Source organism: Papaver somniferum, unplaced genomic scaffold (assembly GCF_003573695.1).
Source record: "Papaver somniferum cultivar HN1 unplaced genomic scaffold, ASM357369v1 unplaced-scaffold_107, whole genome shotgun sequence".
Lineage (NCBI taxonomy): Eukaryota > Viridiplantae > Streptophyta > Magnoliopsida > Ranunculales > Papaveraceae > Papaver > Papaver somniferum.
Genome location: NW_020619603.1, coordinates 4,939,215 through 4,958,936, shown reverse-complemented (window position 1 = coordinate 4,958,936; position 19,722 = coordinate 4,939,215). Strand labels below are relative to the sequence as shown.

Below are 19,722 nucleotides of genomic sequence, written 5' to 3'. Positions count from 1 at the left end.
ATCTCTTTTTTTTTCAACTTTTTTTTTTTGCATGGTATCTCAATCACTCTAATTCACCCTAGCATTGGTAACAACTTGAATCGTGGGCCCCACCTATCACTTAGAGAAACATAGTTTAAAAAAAAATAAAATAAAAATAGAAGTGAAAAGGACTCAACGAGATATGGTGAAACTATCATGTTATTTCTAACACCTGAGCTCTGTGCTTTTATGAATAGACTCTTCTAGATGTTGCCATCTAATCAGATTGGTTCCTCAACTCCTACAATCAAAATGCTTCCATCCACTTAGATTAGTTAGTGCAATCCTAAATAGGCATAAATTTCTAAGCTCTGGAGTTTATTTATTAATACTAAAAAGTTTCTCCCATACCCCCAAACTTAAATCTAACATTGTCCTCAATGTTCTAAAGATAAAATTAAAACCATATGAACAAGGAGAAACTGTTACCATTTGAAGCAAAAGAGTTAAGGAAAGATATTACCGTGTCGCATAAATATTGGGTTACCTCCCAAGAAGTGCTAAGTTTAAAGTCTTCAGCCAGACTAAGCAAGGATTAGTCAACTTGAACCGTATAACAGTAGCCGGAATAATTGTGGGTCTTTAAAACCAAAAAGAGCTGACAAAAGGAAACTGCAGTGAACCAAGAAAATGTACAAGACTAGCATGCCCTTATCTAGTTTCTGGATAACTATCGCTAATTGCGGTTCAGGTTCAGGTTCTATGAAGGGGTCTAAATAGACTATTTTCCTCGGATGCATTTCCTCATAGGTAGCATCCAAATTATTAGGTCCTAGAGTCTGGAAAAACTCAGATAAGAACCTGGAGTCACAAAATAACCTAAATAATTTAGGATCCTCTAAGTCAATTAGGTATGACTTACAAAGTTGACCACAGTCAGAGTAGTGGTCATTCTGAAGCAAATGTGTCGATTCTAATTTCCTAAAGTACATAGGCTTAGTCTCAGAACTTAATAAGTGACACATTTGAAATCTATACGTTCCTATAATTGGAAGAAAACTATTTGGTTCGAAAACAAAGTCAATCTGGGTATCATATCCTGGGCAAACCACATCAACCAGAGGATGGGTTTCTAACGACTGAACTTTTTTCAGGACATCATTAGGTGCGGGAAACCTAGTATGAAGATAATCTTGTAAGATGGTTGAGGCATGGATATTAAGTCCTATGTGAGGGGACTTTCTGAGAATTAAAGGTAAAGCACCAGGAAAGTGATAATCACCCCCAAACTTAGAGTTTTCAGTGTCTCTAGATAGACTAGTCACAATCTCCCTAATTTCTAGATCATCAGATTCTTGGAAGTGGTCAATTGATTCTTCTAAGTTTTTATCAGGTAGTGCATCTTTACTCATCTCTACGAGTCTATGTTCTTCATTCAAGATTATTGTTTCTAAGTCGCTAGACTCTAAAACAGCATTTTCAGAATAAACCCGCTCCTCTAAACCACAATCGGTTCGTAATCAAAAGGAAATATTACATCGTCTAAAACGGTGGTATTCCTAATCAAATCCTCGTCCTATTGAATAGGTGAATAATCATAAAAATTATTTGGATTTGAAGTAGAAATAATATAATCACTATAAAGCTCAATTGGATTACTAGATTCCTGATCACTATGCCTACATATTTCAGATTCTTCATCACTACTATCCTCATCATCATAATAGTACGAAGATGATTGAACCTTATCTAAATAAGTAGTGTTACCAATTATAACCTCGTTCTCTTGATTGTGTAAATAACTATCTTCATTCTCAAGGGCATTATTGGATACACTATATTGGCAATTCAAGTAATTTCGAGCAATTCTTTCGTTCGTCTCAGCTATCCGCTTGAGGTGGTCTTCTAAAGAAGGTTCACTCATTATTGTAGTTCTTTCATCTATAATTATACTATTCATATCAGCTAACTTACGCGTCGACTCAGCTAACTTACGTGTTGACTCTAGTAAAGAGGAATTATCATAAGGATCATAAAAAGGACTATTTTTCAATAGTTTGATTGTATCCTCTAGAGACGAAGAACTAGTACTATAATCTTCTTGCTCGTAAGACTGATGCATGTGTGGATAGTAATTGGGCTCACCATGGTATGAACCATAACCTTGAAAAGGTTGGCGTTCCCAACTACTATTCCCACCATGGTCATAAAAATGATGATGTCCATATTCAAATTCAGATCGATACTCATTGTATTGGCTTCTATCATACCAGTTCGACATTCTTAATTGCAAGGGAATTTTACACAACCACAAACAAGGCCGACTCGACTCCACCAAAACAAACCTAAAGATTTCTAGCAAACAAAAAGCATGATGGCTCCACTTAGATTGTTTCTAGACCAGCTTCTATCTTTCGAAAGGGAATTCGTTGCAATTTGAGCAAACTCATCTGGAATCAATCCGAGTCAAAGTAAGTTGAACTGAGGCGAGGGAAGATCAGTGGAGCTTTGATACCCAAGGCCTCACCGCTATCACAAGGCGGCGCAGTCACGCATTCAACTCACAGAAACCATCATCAACTTTGGAGTGTGCTTAAATACCAACCAATATTTTTCGAACGAGTTTCCTATTAAGCTCGTTACCCTATCGGTCTCGTTCTATTCCAAATTTTAAGCTTGGGTTCGCGTTAGGTTTCGTTTTCCTAAGGCGGGCAAGAAGGGAGCAGTGATGAAATCCGAACCCTTATCTTGTATTGGCCAGGCCTTGCCCTTTACTAGGAATTTAAAAACAGTCTGGTTCGTCCTCAAACAATTATCACCTTAAGGCAGACAGTAACCCGCTTGCAGGAGATTCGTGGGTGTTTCGATTAGACTTACCTCCCGTACCACGACTCCTATGCTGTGTAAGAATTGTTATTGCATCACATAAATTTTGGTCAATGGTGGAATCCTGATCCCCGGCAGCGGCGCCAAAATGATTAGTGATTTTTCGTGGTTGTAGTAATGATGAAGGTTCAAACTCTCGGATTTGTGAAGGATAATTTTCTTTAGACTTAATAAAAATAAATAAATAATTTTATATGCACAATATTAACAAAATATGGGAGAGAATTTTTACCGGGGTTCAGGATTCCACCATTCACCAAAATTTATGTGATTCAATAACAATTCTTATCATGAAATTCTAGACAATATAACTCCAATTAAAGGAAATTGTGATTCTAATCATTGCCTAAATTAGATTTTGAAAACATCCACTGTTAATCGCGAGCATGGAGTATCAAAAGAAATTTACTAAGCATACTCCATCAAGAGAAAACACAATTGATTAATAAAAATCATTTACTCCATTTTTATTCGGTGCAATTAATCATAAAAGAGTTGCATAAATAAATTTAAATAAATTTTACCACATAACTTTTGGAAGAATGGCTTCCTCCGTCACCCCTGGGATTGGGTTCAGCTACTCATGATGAAAAACCTCTCAAAATGATTCATTGATGCTCAAATGTTGTTTAAAATCAAGAGAAAGGCAAGAAAAATGGTTTACAACAGTGTTTTGCAACGCACAAAAAGAGTTCCGGATAAACGATACAACGAAAGTGTTGTTAGCACTGTTCCTTGGTCGCGGGAAAGGAATTGAAAATTGTCGCAATTAAGCGACACTTTTCAACGACTTTCTGGTTCCGTCTAATGTTCTTCGTTCTTCCTCTACACCAGCAGGAAGCTTTCTTCTCTGCGTGTTCTTCTTTTGATTTTTTCTCGACTCCCAATCTCTCCCCAAGACTCTCCAACTCTTCTAAACTCTTTAGACTTGTATTTAAAGTGTTTTAGAACAAAAATATCCGACCATAACACCGTATAATCTCCCATTAATCTCGTCATTGCTCGCTGCCCATATTTAACAATAATTTTCATTTTTGGCTTCTACACACGTAAACTTTGATCCTACACGCTCTAGTTAACCTTCCCCACGCCTCCGAAGTCATCGAAATCCTCCAAAACATTTTATGCATGTCAAACACACAATCAAACTCGTGTTACAGGACACGTTGCTCTGTTTTGAGCTCGTGACTCAAACCAGGATTTTCAGCCAATTCCGATCGAATCCGATGCCCACAATGTGTTCCCTATCCCATATCACAACTTCCCACCAAATTTCAGCTATTGAATCGCACTAAAACACCTTCATTTTCTCGATCACAAATCTACCAGTTTTGAATATATTTTTCCCGCCAAAAAGTTGTTTTTGAATTTAAAGAGAAGATGGATGCCCTTTAACCAGAGCTTGGGTGTGAATAGCAATTGGGTGGAAATAGTAATTTTTATGGATTCCTCCAGGACATTTCTGGGATGCTTCCGGTGCATTTCTGGGGTGCCTACGATACATTTCTCCGGGGTGTAAAACACTGCTTTTTGAGCCCATTTCGCCGCAAGGGCTTATTTCTCTAAAAATTCCTACAAAGACATAAAATAACACAATAAATACAAAATTGAGCACTAACAATACATACAATAGAGACATATTAGACACATAAATGCGTCTATCAAGTACCATCTTCAACAGCTGGTAATGCATAAGCAACAAAATCATTCATCTAACCAGGTTTCCTGGTTGATCTTCTCGGTTTGCTGGTTGCTATGGTCTCCATGACCGTAGATTTTGTATCTTCTACTGACTCTTGTTCCTCTTCTGCACCAGCGTCACTATCATTTGGAACTTCAGTAGATACTTCTCTTGCAGACCCAATGTCTTTAGAAGTATTCTTAACAGATACAGACTTAACTGGAATTGGTGGAGTTGCATCAATCTCCACCTGCTGCAAAGCTCACTAGTATTGGTGCTTCTGTCCTCCACCTTCCGATAACCCCAAGACTTTACCATAGACATCTCATCAAATGTGACATATCTACTCATGACTACCTTCTTTTCAACTGGATTCCAAATCTTGAACCCTTTCACTCCACTCTTCATACCCACAAAGATTCCTTTCACGGCACGGCTATCAAACTTGTTTTCACTAACATGATACCACGCAGGACAACCAAAGATATGAAGCGAGTCATAGTCATAAGCTGGTTTACCAAACCATTTATCCATAGGAGTTTTACCTTCTAATGCAGCTGATGGAAACCTATTAATGAGGAAGCACGCATACGTAACTGCCTCATCCCAAAACGCCTTACCTAATCCAGCATTAGATAACATACATCGTACCTTCTCCAGCAAAGTACGATTCATGCGTTCTGCTACCCCATTTTGGTGCGGTGTCTTCTTAACTGTGAAGTGTCTCTTTATCCCCTCATCCTGACATACTTGCAAGAACGGATCACTTTTGTACTCTCCACAATTGTCCGAACATAGTACTTTGATCTTTCTGCCAGTTTGAGTCTCAGTTGCCTTTTTCCACCTCACAAAGATTTCTTGGACCTCATCCTTATGCCTCATGGTGTACACTCATACGCGCCTAGAATAATCATCAATGAACGACACAAACCAATGTTTCCCTCTAAATGACACATTCTTGGAAGGACCCCAAACATCTGAGTGAACATAGTCAAGAACATCACTAGTATTGTGGATAACTGTGCCAAAGCTTTTTCTTGTTTTCTTGCCCTTTACACAATGTTCGCAAAATGCTAACTTGCAAGAAATAGCACCTTTCAACAAGTCTTGTTGAATCAACCTATGCAACAAATTCTCACATGGATGTGCAAGTCTCATGTGCCATAGCTTCGTCTTCTCGGTAGCTGCACTTTCGATATATTCAGAAATAGACACATCCACTGTTTTTGTAATCCCAATAAAGTAGTACAAATTATAATGACGTGTGCCCTTCATGATTACCATAGATCCAGAGATTACCTTTAGAACACCATGTTCAACAACTAACTTGTAGCCCTTAGCTTCTAAGGTTCCGAGCGAAATCAGATTCTTCTTTATGGAAGGTACATATCTTACCTCCTTCAGATCTCTAACCATGTCATCATGCATCTTGATACAAACACTACCAATCCCAATCGCCTACAAGTATGATTTTTTTACATACGTACTTCTCCATCAAGCTCTTCAAAACTTGAGAACCAGTCCCGATATGGATACATATTATGCGTTGCTCCAGTATCTAACACCCATGTACCATCTGTAATAGCACAAGCTGATGGTGTCACAGTCAACGAGAAATCAGAAGCATCATCTGAGTCTTCATTACCTTTCGCAATGTTCACCTCGGTATTACTATTATCTCTTTCTCTTTCCTTACGCTTGATACAATCCTTAGCCCAATGACCAAAGTCATGGCACCAAGCACACTCATCTCTCTGCAGTCGCGTTCTACTCTTAGAATGTCCTCTACCTTTAATATAACCACCATTCTTCTTTCTTTTGTCTGTTGAACGACCTCTTAAAAGAAGCAAGTCATTGTTAGCTACACTTGCAAGGTCTTCACGATCCATCTTCCTGAACTACTCACTACGCAATGCTGTAGTGACCTATGCGTATGTCATCTTATCTTTGTCGTGCATTAAAGATTTAATCACGGGTTCATACCTTTCATGAAGAGAGTTTATCAGACACAAAGCTTGTTCCTCATCGTTGATCTTCCCATCATAGTTAACCAACTCAGCAAGAAGTTTATCATATGAATCTAGGTGCTCTTTCAGTGTTGCACCTTTTAAGATGTATCCTATTAGCCACGTTCTTCACAAGGTATTCCTTCTCTAGATTTTCCCAGAGATCCTTAGTTGAAGTCTCGTGATGATAATTAACTCTTAATGCAGTTGCTAAACACCCTCGTATCGAACCAAGACATAATTTATTGATCTTCTAGAGCTTCTTCTAGGTCAAGATGAACAAGAGCATCCATTACGTCCGTTCTCCATAAACCAAAGTTATTGGTTCTTGTAAACTTTTCTACCTTGAGTTGTGATCTATGTGAATGAAGTATTTCTTCTTTTGTTTCTTTATCTTTATTTGTGGACTCCGAATGTTCTCCTAAAGTATTTTTCGGATCAACTGTTTCGTCCCCGTCAACCATTGTTCACAAACAACCAAATATAGATAAAAACATAACCTTTGAGATTAGTATTACCTCAAGCAATCTTCAGAAAAATACCTTCACTTCAACTACAATCCAAGTACCCGTATCCAAGAACATCTTCTTTCTCTGATACCAATTGTTGTTCCAAAGCCTGCGGAAGCGTTAGATTTCACTGCTACAATGGTACCTCGGTATTGCCAAGAACACAATTACACACACAATAAGAACAAGTATTTAACGAGGTTGAATCCTCGGGAAGGAATAGCAATTTTATATATCACCGTATAAGTTGGAATTTTATATATCAAGCAGAGAAGAAGAGAACTCTTGCTAGTTCTGGTATGTCTTTTCTCTAGTTCTCTTATGGATATTTATACACATCAATAGGACTGGACACATTCCTTAACAAGGATTACTTTCCTACAAGTATAGGGTTTCCTAACCTAGCTCTAAGAGACAAACCTCTTAAGCTGCTATACTTAGGACACAAGTACTTGGTTTCTTTAACCAACTAGATTTCCTAATCTAGTCCTTGACCGTCCTACCAACAAGTAGTTCCCGGCAGACAAGTCGATATAGTTGGTGGTGGGAGACTATAAACAAATTCGAAGGGTGTCATGTTAATGGCTGAATGGTAAGTGGTGTTATACCACCAATCTGCCCGTGGCAACCAGCTAACCCAACGGAGATAACATTCTAGATTACGATTTGTTACCTTGGTTTGACCATCCGTTTGTGGGTGGTACGGCATAATTGAGTACCTTGGAGGGAAAAGAAAGCTTCCCAAAATTTTCTAAGAAATATCGGATCTCGATCACTTAAAATAATCCTAGGTATGCCGTGAAGTCGCACAATATGACGTAGAAAGATGTAGTGGCAGTATATGGATGAGAAATAGCACATAAATAACTATACTTGGAGAGTCGATCAACTACCACCATGATGGAATTTTGACGACTCGAGTTAGGTAATCCAGATTTAAAATCCATAGGTATATCCAACCATACGTCGTCAGGAATGGGCAATCGCTGAAGTAGTCCTGGAGAAGACACTGCTGATTCTGACTTGTTTCTTTGACATATATCTCACTCGGAGATCTAATCCTTAATCGCCTTCTTCATACCCTTCCGATAAAAATTTTCCTTAAGGCGCTTATGGGTTCTTAAAAATCCAGAATGACCTGCGATGGGAGTGCCATGAAACTCGTGTAAGAGTTTAACGCACCAAGGGGAAGTGGCAGCAACTACAATTCGACCTTTATAACGAAGTATGTTATCTGCATAAGAATAATTTGGCTTATAACTTGGGTCCTGTCGTAAGCCATCAATTATTTTTCCCATGTCAGTATAATCATAACACTCCTGAATTATATCAGGAACACCCTCAAATGTTGGAGATGCAATACCCATAAGATGGAAATCATTTACGCGCGATAATGCACCAGCAACATTGTTATCGGATCCGCGTTTATAAACAATCTCGTAGTCAAAATCCAATAACTTAGTTACCCATTTTTGTTGTTCTATAGATGACAATCTTTGCTCCATAGGTGATACAACACCCATTTTTGTTGTTCTTTTACCACCCAAACCCTAATTACACAATAAACTAACACCACTTTTACAAGATATCTCTTAAAATTTTACATTCTCTATGTGTACCTCTCTATATTAATAACCTTCATATATTAATAATTTTATGGATGCACAAAAGTATATATATATAGATAGGTTCTAATGTATCTTTAACCTCATCTTTCAGATCATTTAGTTTGCTTGGGTATGCAGCATATCTTTAACCTCATCTTTCAGATCATTTAGTTTGCTTGGGTGTGCAGCATGTTAATACATTTTTGAACTAGTAACTAAACAACACAATGCCGGTTTTAGCATTCATGCAGGACTGCAGGCAGTAGGGCCAAGTAATAAAGGTCACAGCATGTATCTTCAAGTATCATTATAGTCAAACTACTAAACAGGTATCGCTGGATTTTATTTCATACAGGTATCGTTGGACTTTATTTCATACAGGTATCATTAATTGTATTCATAAAGAAGTATCTGATAAGCTTGATCATGACTTATTTTCTTCTTTATAAATTTTCAAGGAATTTTTTATTAGAGATGTGAGGATTTCATCCAATTTTTGGGTAGATGTGACAGATCATTAATGGTGGAAATAGTATATCATTATGGTGCGCTTATGATGTGGACCTCTAATGTCCACTCATTTAGTTGCAATCCAATTGCAAAGTTATTCAAAGGGGGACCTAAATTAAGAACCAAACTTCAATTTTCAAATTTTTATTTTCTTTGTGTCTTTCTACCATCTCTGTAATTTTAAGTTATCAAATATAAAAATAAATAAAATATGTGCAGAAAAGTTAATAGAAATCTCACACGAAGGGGATGCGAACAAATTTCCAAAATACTAAGACGCATGCACGTCTATATAAATTTCTATATAATAAATATAGGTAAATAAATATCAATTTACGCATAAGAAAGAATGAAAATTCTAAAAACTAACATGAATCATCAAATTATAACATTTTATTTATAGATAACATGTCATTACATAAAATATTCATATAAGTTTTATGGGTTGGAATTTAAATAGGTTAATAACGTCATTAAAATGTGTTAACAAAATAATTTGCATAATTCATTTGGTTTTTAATATATTATATAATAAAATTTAAATTTACAATTTATTCCAAGTAAGGGATAGCTTACTCACTTGTCTATAGCTTCACCGAACGCATACGAGACTCAAATTCAAATATCTTCATAAAGTATTCAGTATAAACCATAAAAATGAGAAAAAATAACGATCAATAGCAAGATCGGGCCCAACAACTCAGACGCCCATTGGCGTCCTAGCTGCGTCATTGGTGCGTCCAACTTGCGTCCACGGAAGTAATATGTGGGACGCGCACAAGGGCGCGCATAAGTTAGCATCTTGAGCGCGTCTTGCATCCCTCGTGCATCTGACGCGGACACGGCACCAAAATTGGTGCGTCTGTGTAACCCAAATCACCTTATGTGTACGCCAGAGTCTTATATCATCATCGAAAATGCATGACGCCCAACTTATAGTCCCTATTGTCCACTCACTTACTTTGCAATATGGTTGCACACTGACCATTGTTCCCTGAGCCTTGATTTATCTTCCATCTCGATCTGTTTCTGAACATAATTATCCCTTCATGTTTTTCGATACTTGGCTTGAAGAGGAGTCGTGTATTGAAGTTATTCATAACTCTTGGAATAACTTTATGGAGAATGTTTCAAACTCTATAATTTCTAATCTTGCTGCAGTGGGTGAAAGTCTTCTTTTCTAGAAAAGAAAAAATCTCCGGTGCACCTGATAGAAAAATCTCAGAAGTTTTAAAACAGCTAAAAGGTTTTAACTGGACAAGAAATTATCACGGAAAACAGCTGCACATAAACCACAAGATACTAAATCGTGTGTGTAAACTAACTTATGACTTTTTTGCTTTCGGAAATCAAAAAACAAACTTTTGAGTGTGTATCCAAACAACCTTGGTTTGTGAGGAATCAAGCACACCTTCCGGACTGAGTCAGATAAACAAACATGATACTCCGTATAATTTGTGAGGAATCAAGCACAAACTAAAACATGGCCGATTTTCCAGGTGAACTTACAAAAGCAACGCCGATTTCCCAGTGGGCGTCTATGTAATAAACTTAAATCCCTTGTATAAAATCGTCATTCGACCGTTCCAACCTTTTCACTCCATCAATCGCTTTACTCTTTAACTCGTCGTCGAGATCAAATCCCATTTCTTTTACGTAAAACCCTAGAAATTGCCATTTCAATTTACACTCTATATTTAAACAAAGGATGTCGTATTATGATGGATAGGTTTATCGATCTTCCAAAAGATATCAGATTAATTCTACTGATGATTCTGGTAAGTTGAGTTTTGTTTTCCTTGATATTTATCAAGGGCTTAAATTTTATTATACCGAGTTTGATGATGAGACACTCATCGGTAGGAAAACAACAAGGATGAATTTAAACCCTCCATTCGAAAATGTCTCTTTTGTTGGTTCACACAATGGTTTAATTTGCTTCGACACATGGTATGTCAGACAATGTTCGTCATTGTGTACCTGCTCTTATCTATAATCCAGTCACCAGAGAGTTTATTATGCTTCCAAATGCCAAGGGACAGTACTTCTGGACTGGATTTGGTTACACTTCTTTAAACAATGAGTACAAAGTCATTAGAATCTGTTCCGACTCGATAGATCCAAATTATAGAGTTGTAGAAGTATACACTCTTGGCAATGGCAGTGGATGGAGAAATGTGGGAAAGATGGACATGAATACGGAATACACTAGACAACATGGTGCGTTTGCAAATGGAGCTCTTCACTGGGCGGACGACCGCCGAGGAACATTTCATGCGTTCAATTTGGCTGATGAAAAGTTCAGTGTATTTCCACAACCACCTTGTACGGCACAAGGTGGTGATTCATATTTTTCAATGAAACTAGGGGTTTTATGTGATTGTCTAAGTGCTGCTTATTACTGTAATTCTGGTTATTGTGATGTATGGTTACTGAATAAGAATAAAGATAATTACAATAACTTTAGCTGGAGTAAAGAGTTCAGTTTCAGAAGTTATATGCACCTGCTACTTGAGTTAACGAAGAGTTGTAGGCTTCTGTTCTGTGTTGGTAACAAGATTCATAGTTACGATCCAAAGACTTCATCTGCCAAAGTTGTGAGTGTTGGTAAGTTTATTAATCAGACCATCCTTCACAAGAATACCTTTGTTTCACTAAAAGAATTAGGAGAAAAAGATATAAAAACAATGGAATCAGGTGAAAGTTCAAGTTCAATGTAGGAGATGGAAAACAGTTTAATAAGCCGAGGAAAGAAGTTAGAGATCTCTGGGTAAGTGTAAGCATTTTCTGAATTTAATTGATGCAAAATATGTGCTGATATTATATCATGTATGAGTTACTCTTATAGCTTTGTGTTACCATGTTTAATGCGTATTTTGTGATTTACTTTAGTTAGTCTTAATAGAGGGTAATGCTACTTTAAAAAACCTATGTTCTTGTGCTAAATTTAAAAAGGAAAATGAATTCTGAGTAGTATGTGCAGCAACTATTGTGGGAAGTAGAGAGCTTTCGGTGTAGTCCTAGACACCTATAGCCTTTTGGGAAAAATATACTATTTGATTCTTAGTTATAAGCTGATATTCTTATTACTCCTGCCATTTTCAGGTTTAGCATGTGATTTTAAGTTGCTGAATTTATTTAGTCAAAGAAAAACAGTGATATACATAGGAAACAAAAGAAAAGTTCTCTTCAGTAAACTTCCCTGTCACTGGTCTGACATAAACTATCAAATAGTAACTTAATTAGGAACTGCGCCTAGAAGATTTTGGAGGTTATTTTACATTGCCACCCTAGAATCAGTTGGGAGATTGCATTAAAAATTTAGTCTTATTATCCATGTGTCTAGCCATTTTGCCCTTACGAGAAAATGGTGCAACTCTATAAACTAATTTTGCTTACAAGGAAAATGTGCCACACTTCATATGCAGGAAAGAGAGAGCTTTCCTTAGTGTCGCTACGGCACTTCACTATTTAATTCTGAGCATCATTTTGGACTGGCAGGGGAGCCCATTAGCATTAGATGTTGTTTATGGTGTCTTCATCATTGTTCTTGAGTTGCAGGGAATAGAAGCAGGCGTTGATTTTGCTGGGAGGTTGAATTACAATACATAGTGCTTTATTGCATACTCGTACAAGAGATAATAGGACAATTTTAAGCCTTGGGTAAGTTTTGGAGCCAATCTGCAGATTGGAGCAACTAACCCATTTGCCCTAGATTCGCCCTGAATGAAACCTACCCGATGGTGTTTAATGTAACTTTTGTGTATTCAGCTGGGATAATGCACTTTTGTGGCTGTCGTTCTTCAACTCAAGTAAATCTACTATAACCCTTTCCAAGGAGTGTAATAAAACGAACACGAGTGTGTTAGCAGAAGGCACCATTTCCTCAGATATAAGGCAGCAGAAGCTCCCACAGCAACTGCACCAAAAACCAAAAGATGCTAAAACAGCTTAGTTGCCTTGATCTTTCTGGTACACACAGATTTTGTGTTTGTTTGGCCGAACACAAAAAATCTTTGCTTTCTGGGCGTCAAACATTTAGTAACGCCCTAATCAATATCCTGGGTGCAAATATCAAAAACCAAGAGACTGCCTTCATAAAATCTCCCCCGTCTCTTCCTCTTTTCCATTTCTCTTCTCCTTCAAATCAGAAATCCTTAAACCCTAAACCATGAATCTCTGCAAATCATTCACAGAGATTTTATCATCAAAATCAACAATAAAACGTCTATTAAATCCATTACTATCTCTCCAATCATCACAATTTTCATCAAAACCAATCAAAACCCTAAAAGAATCAGACAGTCTAGAGCTATTCAGTAATCAGGAGGAGCTTGGATTTCCATTCAAGACTGCAAACCCACAACAAGAATATGTTGTACTTGATGTTCCGAAACCAAAGGAAATACCTTGGCAATCAAGTATTGCTAATTCTGTGAACTTGATTGGTTCAGTATCTATACCTATTCAGTTTGAAGAATCTGATGATGGCAAGTTCAGAGCTGGTACTATTCTTTCAATGGATAAAACCCAGGGTTCTACTCCTCTTTGGTATGTTAAACATTTCATTCAATTTCATTTTTTTAGTAAATTTTTTGACTATTTGGTTCGTGTTTTTTTTTTTCTAATGATTTTGGGGTTTAGCATTGTAAGTGGTGGCGGTGGGTGGTGGTGGTGGTGTTAGCTAGGTTTGTTTGTCCCCAACTCTCCTTGTATAACATAGGAGTGAATATGATAAATAATTTGCAGTTTCCATAGGGTCAGTAATGGTGGAGGATGGTGTTTGATGGGGGACTGGTGGTGGGTGGTGGTATTAGCTGGGTCTACATAGATCAACCATCCTTGTATAAAATTATGGAATGGATGAACTATAGTCTACATGTTTCATGAGTTTTAATGAATTGAATAGGGTTTTGTGGTGGAGGTTGGTGTTTGGTGGTGGCGGCGGTGAGTGGTAGATGACGCTGAACTATCCTTGTACAGGAAAGAGGAGAACATGAACAATAGTTTGGATGTTTCATGAATCTGAATGCAATTTATAGGGTCATTGAGTTTTAGTTCAACTACAGACCAATTGCTTGTTGTACAACCTTGTTGGAAGGCTTGTGTTGTATAAGAGTGGAAACTATTGCTTGAGAAATTGTCTTTTTAGGAGTCACTAACTGATGAATTATGTGCTTTTCCGTCTTGCTCTATAACTGCGGTACAGACGCAGAGTCACTAGACTAATTTTTGTGTAATGCAATTATACAATAGCATAATCTTAAGTCAATGACTTCATTCATTATTGAAGAATTTGCAATTTCTGTGACTTCAATTGTTTTTACCTTCTTTAGTATATGACTGATTGTATAACCGTGTGATATGCAGCAAGGGTCCTGCAAATCCCTTGGTATGCTCGTGTCGTTTTTTTCTTCTTTTTTTTTTCTTTAATAATGAGTAGGGCAATGTAGTGTACTTTTCCATGAGACTATGTATCTGCAGCCATGAGACTTTTCCATCCTTCTTTATTAAAATGTGGATTGAGCGTAATTCATTTTTGTCCTCTGATAACCAGGATCCCTCTAATCTTCGAAGGTTATCTAGCACATATTGCTGCTTGCCATTTGAAAGAAAAGGACCTTATTCACGTATCTGGGCACCTAACTGGAGAATCACCAGTACTTTCTAAAGAACGCGGTCATTCAAGTATCCAGGTACTGTTTGCTGAACCAAATTGCATAAGTCATTCTTATCCATGTGTTCTTTGAATTGCAAGTGATCCGAGTCTCTAGAAAACCATCTTTTGATGGTTGGATCATAGCGGCAGATCAATATGTATTTGTTTGAAGAAGTATATACCGCCACAATTGATTGTATTACAGGAAGTGAACCCCTTACCTCCTTAGGGGTGCAGAGCCTGTTCCAAATCCAATTGATCCATGAGTTTTAGAGAACCGTCTGGGCCGTCTCAATCAACTAGGGATTAGAAGCAAACAATACCTAAAGAAAGACCCTTGTAGTTTATTGCTTGAAAATTCCAGATACTTTTTTATTGTGCATAGCCTGATTGTTTTGAAATATTTGAAGAACGGCCATTCTAGGCCTTTGAAATAGTATTAGTTTAAATTGGAATATGTAACCACTGTGGAGAAGCCTTGTCCAGTCTTCCCCTTTACTGTGAATATCTAACCACTGTGGATACACCGCGTCCAACTAGACATATCTCATTCTACTGGACACTAGTTTGTTGTCTCCTCACTGTGCTTAATAGACGTAAGTGTCACTCTATGTAGCAATTATTCCAAATATATTCTTCATAGGTGGAATTTTAGTCTCTTAACCAGTGTAAGTGACCACCATTAAGCTGTGAATGAAATGAAACTAACATTAAGATATATCCATGTTATAGCTTATGGTGCGTACCATTAGCTTTGTCAATGAATCCACTCGAGGCAGGGAAAGCTGCACAAGAAGTAAGCAAGACCAACGAGCTTCCGTCCTGTCAGGTAAATTTTGATGCGTTAGTTTTCTTTCTATTCACTAGTGTGTCACTCACTATCATTCGCATAAGTATGAATGGTCTCTGTTTCTTTCTCTCATTTTTCAGTTAATACGTCAAAAGATGCCTCTTGGAGAGACCTAATTGACAACCCAAGTCACTGGACTGATTACAGGAAGGATAAGCTTGATGGATCGGTGATCACCTATTCCTCTAAATACATGACTAATATTGTGGTTTTAGTGCTAGATAATAACTGTTAAACAAATGTTGGCGCAGCTAAAACCGAAGTTTCCAGATTTCAAGCACAAGGATGGTGGCCAAGCACTATGGATTGACAGTGCACCAAAATGGGCAATTTCACAACTTCAAATCACATCCGGGAAAGGTGAGTTTAACACATTATGCACTGGTGATTCAAAAGATATAACCCCTAAATTTCTTTCTGCTGCAAGTCCCATCAATATACTCAGTAATGCTCAACTCAATGCACTCCCAATATTCGCCTCTCTGACCTACAAAAATCCCAATTTTAATAACCATGAGGCAAGAACTGTCTAGTTTTGACCGGCATAGAAATTTTACTGGCCCGCAATTACTAAACCTGACTAGCTTGACTTGTCTTAGGTTATAAACTTCAAATCACATCCGGGAAAGGTGAGCTTAATCGAAGTAGCAGCTTCTCTGAATCTTCAATTTACTAGTTTTGTGTCCTGTATCTGGAATTATCTGCTTTCATTTTCGTTAGACAAGTTTGTATGCTGTTAGTGCTTTGCACCTTCGTTAACATTTTCTAATGAAATTCTTTGAAGCAGAAGAGTTTTCTAGGAGCAATGCTCAAACTCAGCAGGGAAGCTCCTCCCTGGGCAGTACTAAAAAGATTTCGGAGGAGTCTTGGAAAAACTTAATTGACGACCCAACAAACTGGTGGGATAACAGAGCTAAGAAGGTAACAGTCCTTACAATTATGTGTTTTCAATTATATGCAGTGGTCAGCTTATGAACTTGTTTTAACACTTTTCTTTTTCACTGTTCATTAGCTCAATCCGAAGGCTCCTGATTTTAGGAACAAAGTCACACGTGAAGGTATATGGCTTAGCAGTGCACCAGCTTGGGTATCGGATAAGTTGCCTTCTCTGCAATCGAACTAAAGATAGGTTGATCCTTCTGTAAAACTCAATTTACTGTCTTAGATTAGAGAACGCATTTGGGGATTTGATGCTCATGTAGAGTCATTTGGAGGTATTCTTGTTTAAGGCTGTTCTTGAATATTACGGGGTAGTTTTTTTTGCTGGTACGTTCATAGTTCACTCTTTACACTGGATGGCAAGAAACTGTAGGTGTTTTAGGTTTTGATCATTTGAACATTGAGTTTGGTATCTCTTAACTTGAAGCTCTTATGTTTAATGATGTAAAGAAATGACAAATACTTGGCTGTTAAATCGCTAACACTTCTCTTTGTCTGCACTGTTGTCATTTGACCTTTGATTTCCAGAATTGATCAAGAGAATCTGGTGGTGGTGGGTGTGGGTGTTGATTATCACAATCAACAATCTAACGACTTTTCCATCATCACAATTTTCATCAAAACCAACCAAGAAACCAGCAGTACTTAGTAATTAGGAGTTTTGTGCAAATGCAGTTCGGTTAATAAATCCAAAATCACAGGCAACCGAACCAGAGCTTTAATGGAGTTTTTGTTTGTTCGACTAGCTGATGAAAAATCAAATGTAACCGAACTACTATGCTTGAGTTTACAGAGTTTGTTCGGTTCAGTCGACTCGACCACGTTGTAACCGAACTTTAAACAACAGAGTTGGTAAGTTCGCAAAAGAAAAATAATTTTGCGATTAAACCGAACTCAACATTTGGCTATACAGAGAAGAGTTCGGTTTTGAAATTATTTTTGCGAGTTCACCGAACTCATTATATAGGTTTTCTGAGTAAAGTACGGTTAGGATTTTTTTTTGCGATTAAACCGAACTCAACATTTGGCTATATAGAGAAGAGTTCGGTTTTGAAATTATTTTTGCAACTCAACCGAACTCAGGTGTTCGGTTAGGCAAAAAAAAAAATCTTAGCCGAAGTGTTCTTCGTGTTCTTCATTTTTAAAAGTTCGGTTGTAAAATTAGGGTTTTTTTCAAAATTATCCTAACCGAACTTACTATTGTAACCTCCAAATTCAACATATTTTGATGACTACGGCTCAAAATTTCAATCAAAAATGAATTAGAAGTAATGGGTTTGTGGGAAAATATTTATGGATTGGTTTGTTTATAAAAGATTGATTAATCGACGATGAAAACTCAATGAATCGACGACGATGAAAATTTGATGATTTTGATTAGATTTGTACACGATCAGGTTTAGATGATCATATATTAATGAAGAAGAGAAGAAGAAAAATTGTAGAATAGAGGAAGAAGAAGTTGTACATTAGTTATAATTTTAATTAGGTAAAGGGGTAAACTAGTCATCTCCACCTTTTAGGACACCCCTTATAATTACAGGGAAGGTGGCCTAATCAAATCATGGTCCCCTCAAAAAACCCATGGTCCCAAAAAAAAAAATGATTCTTAAGTTTCTGTCTGAAGCCTGGGGCAGAATCAGGGCTGCCGGGGCTTAAGCCCAGTCCGTGTTCAATCTAGGAATGACCAACCCTGAAAAAATTAGCAATTCACCAGAGTTGAATCAGGCGACTTTTTTCTATCACGATTTGTTGACGCATATCAAAATTGGGATTGGCTTCCTTTGGTAATTTGATAAATTTGTTTGCGGTGATGATGATGGTTTCTCTAATTGGTACCCTGTAATGCTACTTTGATAGCAGTAATAGTGTTCCCGGCACTCACCAGCGATGGATTTGAAGAGCTATTGGCTATAGTGCAATCCCGATGAAGCAAAACTGAATTTGGCATCAACAACTTATGATTCTTTTTTCTTCTCTTAAAGCATCTCAGTAGTTGGTCGAAAAAATCCTACCTAGAAGTCATTGTTAGACCTCTGTTTGTGGAGGCTTTCATACTTAGGTCCAAATAAAACTTTTTATTTAGAACTTATCTCCATTAGTTGAGGTTGTACCATGTATTTTCAATTTAGATGTATATAAAAATATATATTTTCTTTATTATAGTTTTGTGTTGAATAAGAATATTCTTATTCGAACTGCCATCCGGATGTATAGTTAGGACTGTCTTTTAACACCTGCCATCCGGATGTATAGTTAGGACTGTCTTTTAACACCTTCGTAGTATTTCATCCCTCCAAACTTGGAGGACCTAACTATTGGATCGGGATGGATTTATATTAAATGGAGGTCTAAAATCCTATTTGTCATTTAAAAGCATCCCTCCAAACTTGGAGGACCTAACTATTGGATCGGGATGGATTTATATTAAATGGAGGTCTAAAATCCTATTTGTCATTTAAAAGTAAGACTTTCACACTCTATCGGAGATGCCTTTAGTTTGGATTTTTTTCTTTTTCTATTTTTTGTTAGTCTAGCTTTTTCTTTTAGTTCTCAGGTCTTCCTATTTTTATCTATACATTATTACATGTATATTATTCGTGCACAAATAAGATCTTCTCTTCAAGTCGAAAACAAAAAGGGCGGCTTAAAATCTGTTACCCTGTGTTTTTATTTATCTTCTCGAGACAGGTTTTATCTGAATTAGCAGCGTAGGTTGTGATACTTGATTAGCTATTTCAAAATCCTTCTCATTTCTTTCACTTAGTAAAATATTAGAATGAAAATAGTCATCTAATTATAGTTTTATTAAACAAATAAAATGAGAATAAAATTTAAGAAAATGAAAACACAACTATAATAAATAAAATAAGAACAATCAATTTGGGGATAAAAAAAGGAATTGGGGGATATTGATTACTTCCCCCAACCCATGGTGTGTGCTAAGGGGTGATTTTTGTGTATGAAAATACTAAAATACCCTTTGATTAATTAAAAAACATTATGAAAAGACTACTATACCCTTTCCCCTAAAACTTAAAATCTAAAAACCAAACACATATCCCCCATTCTTCCATCTAACGGCACTGACCTAGGTTTAGGTTTTTGAAAAAA

General features: G+C 37.0%; 1 protein-coding gene across 1 annotated transcript; it reads left to right on the top strand.

Moving 5' to 3' along the window:
- The first annotated feature begins 13,282 nt into the window (after window positions 1–13,282).
- On the top strand, window positions 13,283–17,108 carry LOC113328291 (protein OSB2, chloroplastic-like). The gene is made up of 7 exons (XM_026575410.1): window positions 13,283–13,711; window positions 14,718–14,856; window positions 15,552–15,648; window positions 15,750–15,838; window positions 15,921–16,029; window positions 16,457–16,590; window positions 16,682–17,108. Exons 1-7 carry the CDS (start codon window positions 13,332–13,334, stop codon window positions 16,790–16,792), a joined length of 1,059 nt encoding a protein of 352 aa, XP_026431195.1. The 5' UTR covers window positions 13,283–13,331; the 3' UTR covers window positions 16,793–17,108.
- The last annotated feature ends 2,614 nt before the right edge of the window (window positions 17,109–19,722 follow it).